General features: G+C 50.4%; 1 protein-coding gene across 1 annotated transcript in view; it reads left to right on the plus strand.

The window, feature by feature from the left end:
• The window catches only part of LOC140374705 (thyroglobulin-like), a gene marked incomplete at its 5' end in the record, with an annotated part of 48,456 nt that extends 38,510 nt beyond the window's left edge, over positions 1–9,946 (plus strand). The window contains 6 exons of the mRNA XM_072461697.1: positions 99–407; positions 6,208–6,410; positions 8,451–8,549; positions 9,215–9,355; positions 9,570–9,736; positions 9,806–9,946. Coding sequence (XP_072317798.1) covers positions 99–407; positions 6,208–6,410; positions 8,451–8,549; positions 9,215–9,355; positions 9,570–9,736; positions 9,806–9,879 — 993 coding nt within the window. The remainder of the gene's footprint in view (positions 1–98; positions 408–6,207; positions 6,411–8,450; positions 8,550–9,214; positions 9,356–9,569; positions 9,737–9,805) is intronic.
• Positions 9,947–10,000: the final 54 nt, after the last annotated feature.

Here is a 10,000-nt window from a genome sequence, read left to right on the forward strand (position 1 = left end):
CCAGTGTGTCTCTGTGGAGAGAGGAGAACATTCCAGAAGAACCATCTGCAGCGCTCCACAGGCCAAACCAGGACTAACATCTGTCCCTTGTGTCCCAGGGCGGCTCGGTCTTCTCTCCGGTCCTGGTCCGGTCCCAGTCTGAACCCCGGGGCCTGACCTTTGACCTGGCCCGGGACCTGGGCTGTGACATCAGAGACCTCAGTCATGTGACGCGCTGCCTTCAGGAAGTGGACCTGCAGAGACTAAATGCAGCTCAGACCAGGATCCTGGCCCAGACGGGCCCCATGAGAGCCTGGGGCCCCGTCCTGAAACAGAACCAGGACCTGAGCCGAGGACTGCACCGTGTGGACCTTCTGCTGGGAAGTTCTGACCACGACGGGATCATCACCCGAGCCTGGAACATCAAGGTACGGACCGGGACAGGGACCGGGACAGGGAATGGGACCTGGACAGGGACAGGGAGCAGAACAGGGACTGGGACAGGGGCGGGGACAGGGACTGGGACAGGGACTCGGACAGGACTAGGACGGGACTGGGACAGGGACTGTCGTACCCTATTGCACATGGGTATGTCAGTATTGCACATGGGTATGACAGTATTGCACATGGGTATGACAGTATTGCACATGGGTATGACAGTATTGCACATGGGTATGACAGTATTGCACATGGGTATGACAGTATTGCACATGATTGTGACAGCATTGCACATGAGTATGACAGTATTGCACATGGGTATGACTGTATTGCACATGGGTATGACAGTATTGCACATGATTGTGACAGCATTGCACATGAGTATGTCAGTATTGCACATGGGTATGACAGTATTGCACATGGGTATGACAGTATTGCACATGATTGTGACAGCATTGCACATGAGTATGTCAGTATTGCACATGGGTATGACAGTATTGCACATGAGTATGACAGTATTGCACATGGGTATGACAGTATTGCACATGGGTATGACAGTATTGCACATGATTGTGACAGCATTGCACATGAGTATGTCAGTATTGCACATGGGTATGACAGTATTGCACATGGGTATGACAGTATTGCACATGGGTATGACGGTATTGCACATGGGTATGACGGTATTGCACATGGGTATGTCAGAATTGCACATGGGTACGTCAGTATTGCACATGGGTATGTCAGTATTGCACATGGGTATGACAGTATTGCACATGGGTATGGCAGTATTGCGCATGGGTATGACAGTATTGCACATGGGTATGACAGTATTGCACATGGGTATGACAGTATTGCACATGGGTATGTCAGAATTGCACATGGGTATGTCAGTATTGCACATGGGTATGACAGTATTGCACATGGGTATGTCAGTATTGCACATGGGTATGTCAGTATTGCACATGGGTATGACAGTATTGCACATGGGTATGACAGTATTGCGCATGGGTATGACAGTATTGCACATGGGTATGACAGTATTGCACAGGGGTATGACAGTATTGCACATGGGTATGACAGTATTGCACATGATTTTGACAGCATTGCACATGAGTATGACAGTATTGCACATGGGTATGACAGTATTGCACATGGTTGTGACAGCATTGCACACGAGTATGACAGTATTGCACATGGGTATGACAGTATTGCACATGATTGTGACAGCATTGCACACGAGTATGACAGTATTGCACATGGTTATATCAGTATTGCACATGGGTATGACAGTATTGCACATGATTGTGCCAGTATTGCACATGAGTATGACAGTATTGCACATGGGTATGACAGTATTGCACATGAGTATGACAGTATTGCACATGGGTATGACAGTATTGGACATGGGTATGACAGTATTGCACATGATTGTGACAGCATTGCACACGAGTATGACAGTATTGCACATGAGTATGACAGTATTGCACATGATTGTGACAGCATTGCACATGAGTATGACAGTATTGCACATGGGTAAGACAGTATTGCACATGGGTATGACAGTATTGCACATGATTTTGACAGCATTGCACACGAGTATGACAGTTTTGCACATGGGTATATCAGTATTGCACATGGTATGACAGTATTGCACATGGGTATGACAGTATTGCACAGGGGTATGACAGTATTGCACATGGGTATGACAGTATTGCACATGATTGTGACAGCATTGCACATGAGTATGACAGTATTGCACATGGGTATGACAGTATTGCACATGATTGTGACAGCATTGCACACGAGTATGACAGTATTGCACATGGGTATGACAGTATTGCACATGGGTATGACATTATTGCACATGAGTATGACAGTATTGCACATGGGTATGACAGTATTGCACATGGGTATGACAGTATTGCACATGATTGTGACAGCATTGCACACGAGTATGACAGTATTGCACATGAGAATGACAGTATTGCACATGGATATGACAGTATTGAACATGGGTATGACAGTATCGCACATGATTGTGACAGCATTGCACATGAGTATGTCAGTATTGCACATGGATATGACAGTATTGCACATGGGTATGACAGTATTGCACATGGGTATGACAGTATTGCACATGGGTATGTCAGAATTGCACATGGGTATGTCAGTATTGCACATGGGTATGAACGTATTGCACATGGGTATGACAGTATTGCGCATGGGTATGACAGTATTGCACATGGGTATGACAGTATTGCACAGGGGTATGACAGTATTACACATGTGTATGACAGTATTGCACATGATTGTGACACTATTGCACATGAGTATGACAGTATTGCACATGGGTAAGACAGTATTGCACATGGTATGACAGTATTGCACATGATTGTGACAGCATTGCACACAAGTATGACAGTTTTGCACATGGGTATATCAGTATTGCACATGGTATGACAGTATTGCACATGGGTATGACAGTATTGCACAGGGGTATGACAGTATTGCACATGGATATGACAGTATTGCACATGATTGTGACAGCATTGCACATGAGTATGACAGTATTGCACATGGGTATGACAGTATTGCACATGAGTGTGACAGCATTGCACACGAGTATGACAGTATTGCACATGGGTATGACAGCATTGCACATGGGTATGACAGTATTGCACATGGGTATGACAGTATTGCACATGGGTATGTCAGAATTGCACATGGGTATGTCAGTATTGCACATGGGTATGACAGTATTGCACATGGGTATGACAGTATTGCGCATGGGTATGACAGTATTGCACATGGGTATGACAGTATTGCACATGATTGTGGCATTATTGCACACGAGTATGACAGTATTGCACATGGGTATGACAGTATTGCACATGATTGTGACAGCATTGCACACGAGTATGACAGTATTGCACAGGGGTATGACAGTATTGCACATGGGTATGACAGTATTGCACATGATTGTGACAGAATTGCACATGAGTATGACAGTATTGCACATGATTATGACAGTATTGCACATGATTGTGACAGCATTGCATATGAGTATGACAGCATTGCACATGATTGTGACAGCATTGCATATGAGTATGACAGTATTGCACATGGTATGACAGTATTGCACATGGGTATGACAGTATTGCACATGGGTATGTCAGTATTGTACATGGGTATGACAGTATTGCACATGGGTATGTCAGTATTGTACATGGGTATGACAGTATTGCACATGGGTATGACAGTATTGCACATGGGTATGTCAGTATTGCACATGGGTATGACAGTATTGCACATGGGTATGACAGTATTGCACATGGGTATGTCAGTATTGCACATGGGTATGACAGTATTGCACATGGGTATATCGGTATTGCACATGGGTATGATGGTATTGCACATGGGTATGACAGTATTGCACATGGGTATATCGGTATTGCACATGGGTATGACAGTATTGCACATGGGTATATCGGTATTGCACATGGGTATGATGGTATTGCACATGGGTATGACAGTATTGCACATGGGTATGACAGTATTGCACATGGGTATGACAGTATTGCACATAGAGCCGACTCTGGCTCTTCCTGTTCAGTCTGTGTTGTGAGTCCAGTTTGTGGTTCAGATGAAACACCAGGTCCTTGTATGAGTCACTGTCTCAATGTCCCGTCCCTGGATGTTCACTGGTGAGGGGGGCGTGGCCTGTCCCGTCCCTGGATGTTCACTGGTGAGGGGGGCGTTGCCTGTCCCGTCCCTGGATGTTCACTGGTGAGGGGGGCGTGGCCTGTCCCGTCCCTGGATGTTCACTGGTGAGGGGGGCGTGGCCTGTCCCGTCCCTGGATGTTCACTGGTGAGGGGGGCGTGGCCTGTCCCGTCCCTGGATGTTCACTGGTGAGGGGGGCGTGGCCTGTCCCGTCCCTGGATGTTCACTGGTGAGGGGGGCGTGACCTGTCCCGTCCCTGGCTGTTCACTGGTGAGGGGGGCGTGGCCTGTCCCGTCCCTGGATGTTCACTGGTGAGGGGGGCGTGGCCTGTCCCGTCCCTGGATGTTCACTGGTGAGGGGGGCGTGGCCTGTCCCGTCCCTGGATGTTCACTGGTGAGGGGGGCGTGGCCTGTCCCGTCCCTGGATGTTCACTGGTGAGGGGGGCGTGGCCTGTCCCGTCCCTGGATGTTCACTGGTGAGGGGGGCGTGGCCTGTCCCGTCCCTGGATGTCACTGGTGAGGGGGGCGTGGCCTGTCCCGTCCCTGGATGTTCTCTGGTGAGGGGGGCGTGGCCTGTCCCGTCCCTGGATGTTCACTGGTGAGGGGGGCGTGGCCTGTCCCGTCCCTGGATGTTCTCTGGTGAGGGGGGCGTGGCCTGTCCCGTCCCTGGATGTTCACTGGTGAGGGGGGCGTGGCCTGTCCCGTCCCTGGATGTTCTCTGGTGAGGGGGGCGTGGCCTGTCCCGTCCCTGGATGTTCTCTGGTGAGGGGGGCGTGGCCTGTCCCGTCCCTGGATGTTCACTGGTGAGGGGGGCGTGGCCTGTCCCGTCCCTGGATGTTCACTGGTGAGGGGGGCGTGGCCTGTCCCGTCCCTGGATGTTCTCTGGTGAGGGGGGCGTGGCCTGTCCCGTCCCTGGATGTTCACTGGTGAGGGGGGCGTGGCCTGTCCCGTCCCTGGATGTTCTCTGGTGAGGGGGGCGTGGCCTGTCCCGTCCCTGGATGTTCTCTGGTGAGGGGGGCGTGGCCTGTCCCGTCCCTGGATGTTCTCTGGTGAGGGGGGCGTGGCCTGTCCCGTCCCTGGATGTCACTGGTGAGGGGGGCGTGGCCTGTCCCGTCCCTGGATGTTCTCTGGTGAGGGGGGCGTGGCCTCTCCTTGGTCTTCTGCGTTGTTGAGGAGGAGGTTCCACAAAGTCCTGCTCCAGTCCTCTGTCCTCTGTCCTCCACATCATCGTCTGTGATGAGTCCCATGATGGCAGAGTGGTCAGAAAACTTCAACAACGCAAAAAAACACGCAATAATCCAACAAAATAAAGTTAAATTAAAGCAGATCCAGCGCGTGTCTTTAAGCCCCGCCACTGAACCCCGCCTCTGAGCCCCGCCTCTGAGCCCCGCCTCTGAGCCCCGCCTCTGAGCCCCGCCTCTGAGCCCCGCCTCTGAGCCCCGCCTCTGAGCCCCGCCTCTGAGCCCCGCCTCTGACAAAGGAACGTAGAGTATTTACACAATCACAATAAATAGAGCTAAAAAAGATTGGAAAAGAAGGAGAGCATTGCACTATTTACTCCTTCAACTTTGATCCTGTTAAACTAAAGTACTTTTACTGCACTAAAGTACTTTTACTGTGTGGTGCCTCTCCAGAGGTGGTGTTTGGAAGGTGCGTTGGGTAGACAAAAGACAACGCGCTTGACACTGCTTCGTGATTTAGAAAATGGTTTTAATCATGAATAAGCAGCAGTCAAATACAGATGTCGACAAATCTGGGTCCCCTCTTAGCCGAATTGAGGAAGAACCCCGTTCCTCCGAATCGAGGCGCTTTTATACCTTTCAAAGACAAAGAAAACTCCCTGGTGATCCTGGGCCCCACCTGGGTCCAGCTGTATGCAATTTTAAGGCTATCGTCTTACACTCAGGAGAGGTCAGAAAATTAACCTACACATTCTTCATCGCCCGTCACTCAACCAAATTTCCTGTTTTTTGACCAGGAAACCTCTCCTGTTTATCCTACACATTCCTATGCAGTTTTCAGATACTTCAACTGCACCCGCAAACAAAAATGTTTGTGCTTCTGCAGAACTTTGAGGAGCTTTCGGGTCGAGCCGAAGCCAAGACTGTCTTCTACGAGGCTCTGGTCCGGTCTCTGGGCCAGGACCTGGATCATAACCAGACTAAAGGAGACCTGCTGAAGGAGGCGGCGTCGTGGTTCTATTCCCTGGACCATAGCCCCTCCCCCTCCTCATACAACCTGTTCTCCAGAGCTCTGGACAACGCAACCAGGTGAGAACTCGGTCATAACAAGGTCAGAACCAGGTCATAACAAGGTCAGAACCAGGTCTAAACCAGGTCTAAACCAGGTCTAAACCAGGACTAAACCAGGACTAAACCAGGTCTAAACCGGGTCTAAACCAGGTCTAAACCAGGTCTAAACCAGGTCTAAACCAGGTCTAAACCAGGTCTAAAACCGGGTCTAAAACAGGTCTAAACCAGGTTTAAACCGGGTCTAAACCAGGTCTAAACCGGGTCTAAACCAGGTCTAAACCAGGACTAAACCAGGTCTAAACCAGGTCTAATCCAGGTCTAAACCAGGTTTAAACCGGGTCTAAACCAGGTCTAAACCGGGTCTAAACCAGGTCTAAACCAGGACTAAACCAGGTCTAAACCAGGTCTAATCCAGGTCTAAACCAGGTCTAAACCAGGTCTAATCCAGGTCTAAACCAGGTCTAAACCAGGTCTAATCCAGGTTTAAACCGGGTCTAAAACAGGTCTAAACCAGGTCTAAAACCGGGTCTAAAACAGGTCTAATCCAGGTCTAAACCAGGTCTAAACCGGGTCTAAACCAGGTCTAAACCGGGTCTAAACCAGGTCTAAACCAGGACTAAACCAGGTCTAAACCAGGTCTAATCCAGGTCTAAACCAGGTCTAAACCAGGTCTAATCCAGGTCTAAACCGGGTCTAAAACAGGTCTAAACCAGGTCTAATCCAGGTCTAAACCAGGTCTAAACCAGGTCTAATCCAGGTCTAAACCAGGTCTAAACCGGGTCTAAACCAGGTCTTAACCGGGTCTAAACCAGGTCTAAACCAGGACTAAACCAGGTCTAAACCAGGTCTAATCCAGGTCTAAACCAGGTCTAAACCAGGTCTAATCCAGGTCTAAACCGGGTCTAAAACAGGTCTAAACCAGGTCTAATCCAGGTCTAAACCAGGTCTAAACCAGGTCTAAACCAGGTCTAATCCAGGTCTAATCCAGGTCTAAACCAGGTCTAATCCAGGTTTAAACCGGGTCTAAAACAGGTCTAAACCAGGTCTAAACAGGGTCTAAACCAGGTCTAATCCAGGTTTAAACCAGGTCTAAACCGGGTCTAAACCTGGTCTAAACCGGGTCTAAACCAGGTCTAAACCAGGTCTAAACCAGGTCTAAACCAGGTCTAAAACAGGTCTAAACCAGGTCTAAACCAGGTCTAAAACCGGGTCTAAAACAGGTCTAAACCAGGTCTAAACAGGGTCTAAACCAGGTCTAATCCAGGTCTAAACCAGGTCTAAACCGGGTCTAAACCAGGTCTAAACCAGGTCTAAACCAGGTCTAAACCGGGTCTAAACCAGGTCTATACCAGGTCTAAACCGGGTCTAAACCGGGTCTAAACCAGGTCTAAACCGGGTCTAAACCAGGTCTAAACCAGGTCTAAACCAGGCCTAAACCGGGTCTAAACCAGGTCTAAACCAGGACTAAACCGGGTCTAAACCAGGTCTAAACCAGGTCTAAACCAGGCCTAAACCGGGTGTAAACCAGGTCTAAACCGGGTCTAAACCAGGTCTAAACCAGGTCTAAACCAGGTCTAAACCAGGTCTAAACCAGGTCTAAAACAGGTCTAAACCAGGTCTAAACCAGGTCTAAAACCGGGTCTAAAACAGGTCTAAACCAGGTCTAAACAGGGTCTAAACCAGGTCTAATCCAGGTCTAAACCAGGTCTAAACCGGGTCTAAACCAGGTCTAAACCAGGTCTAAACCAGGTCTAAACCGGGTCCAAACCAGGTCTAAACCGGGTCTAAACCAGGTCTATACCAGGTCTAAACCGGGTCTAAACCGGGTCTAAACCAGGTCTAAACCGGGTCTAAACCAGGTCTAAACCAGGTCTAAACCAGGCCTAAACCGGGTCTAAACCAGGTCTAAACCAGGACTAAACCGGGTCTAAACCAGGTCTAAACCAGGTCTAAACCAGGCCTAAACCGGGTGTAAACCAGGTCTAAACCGGGTCTAAACCAGGTCTAAACCAGGTCCAAACCAGGTCTAAACCAGGTCTAATTCGGGTCTCGTTGCAGGGACCTGTTTGTGGTTTGTCCGTCTCTGAAGATGGCTCAGGTCTGGGCTCAGACTGAAGCTAAAGTTTACCTGTACCACCAGCCGGCCACGCCCACCAGGTGAGTCACATGACCCATGCCATACCCACCAGGTGAGTCACATGACCCATGCCACGCCCACCAGGTGAGTCACATGACCCAGGCCACGCCCACCAGGTGAGTCACATGACCCATGCCATACCCACCAGGTGAGTCACATGACCCATGCCACACCCACCAGGTGAGTCACATGACCCATGCCACGCCCACCAGGTGAGTCACATGACCCAGGCCACGCCCACCAGGTGAGTCACATGACCCATGCCATACCCACCAGGTGAGTCACATGACCCATGCCACACCCACCAGGTGAGTCACATGACCCATGCCACGCCCACCAGGTGAGTCACATGACCCAGGCCACGCCCACCAGGTGAGTCACATGACCCATGCCATACCCACCAGGTGAGTCACATGACCCATGCCACGCCCACCAGGTGAGTCACATGACCCAGGCCACGCCCACCAGGTGAGTCACATGACCCAGGCCACGTCCATCAGGTGAGTCACATGACCCAGGCCACGCCCACCAGGTGAGTCACATGACCCAGGCCACGCCCACCAGGTGAGTCACATGACCCAGGCCACGTCCATCAGGTGAGTCACATGACCCAGGCCACGCCCACCAGGTGAGTCACATGAAGAATACTGAAGAAACTGCAGAGTACTAACTCTCTCTCCCTCAGGGCGGACGTGCGAGTTCCTCTGGACGTTCACTTCCTGTTTGGAGAGCCTCTTCGTCCAATCAGCTCTCAGCGATTCACGTCTTCAGAGCGACATGTTTCTGAGGCTCTGATTTCATATGTGTCCAACTTCATCTACTCCGGGTCAGAACCGGGACTGAACCGGGACTGAACCGGGACTGAACCGGGTCAGAACCAGGACTAAACTGGGACTGAACCGGGTCAGAACCGGGAATAAACTGGGACTGAACCGGGTCAGAACCGGGTCAGAACCAGGACTAAACTGGGACTAAACCGGGACTGAACCGGGACTGAATCAGAACTGAACCAGATTCTAACCAGTTTTCCTCTCCCACAGAGACCCAAACCCGGCCCGTGTTCGACCCATGCTGCCGCGTTGGGGGCGTGTCCTTCCCTATGATACCACACCCACTTACCTGGAGATAAGTCCCGCCCTCAAATCCCTGCAAGGACTCAGACCCAGAGAGTGCTCCTTCTGGAACCAGCTGGCCCCCAAACTGAGAGGTAAACCAGGTCCAAACCAGGTCCAAACCGGGTCTGAACCGGGTGTGAACCATATTTTTATTTTTTCAGGTGAATTGGAGGTCCCCATTGCCCCTCCCACGTCTGAGGGCCAATCACAGCCTGAAAAGGATGGCTACAGTTAAGCCCCACCCCCTGATTTTCATTCATAAAATAATTTCTTTGTCTTTAATAAAAGCATTTTGAAAACGGCTCCTGAGTCTAAGTCTGAGTCTGTCGAGTCCGAGTCCGAGTCCGAGTCCGAGT

The sequence above is a fragment of the Eucyclogobius newberryi genome, unplaced genomic scaffold, assembly GCF_026437365.1.
Source record: "Eucyclogobius newberryi isolate DKJ021-1_F unplaced genomic scaffold, fEucNew1.0.hap1 SCAF_30, whole genome shotgun sequence".
Taxonomy (NCBI): Eukaryota; Metazoa; Chordata; class Actinopteri; order Gobiiformes; family Gobiidae; genus Eucyclogobius; species Eucyclogobius newberryi.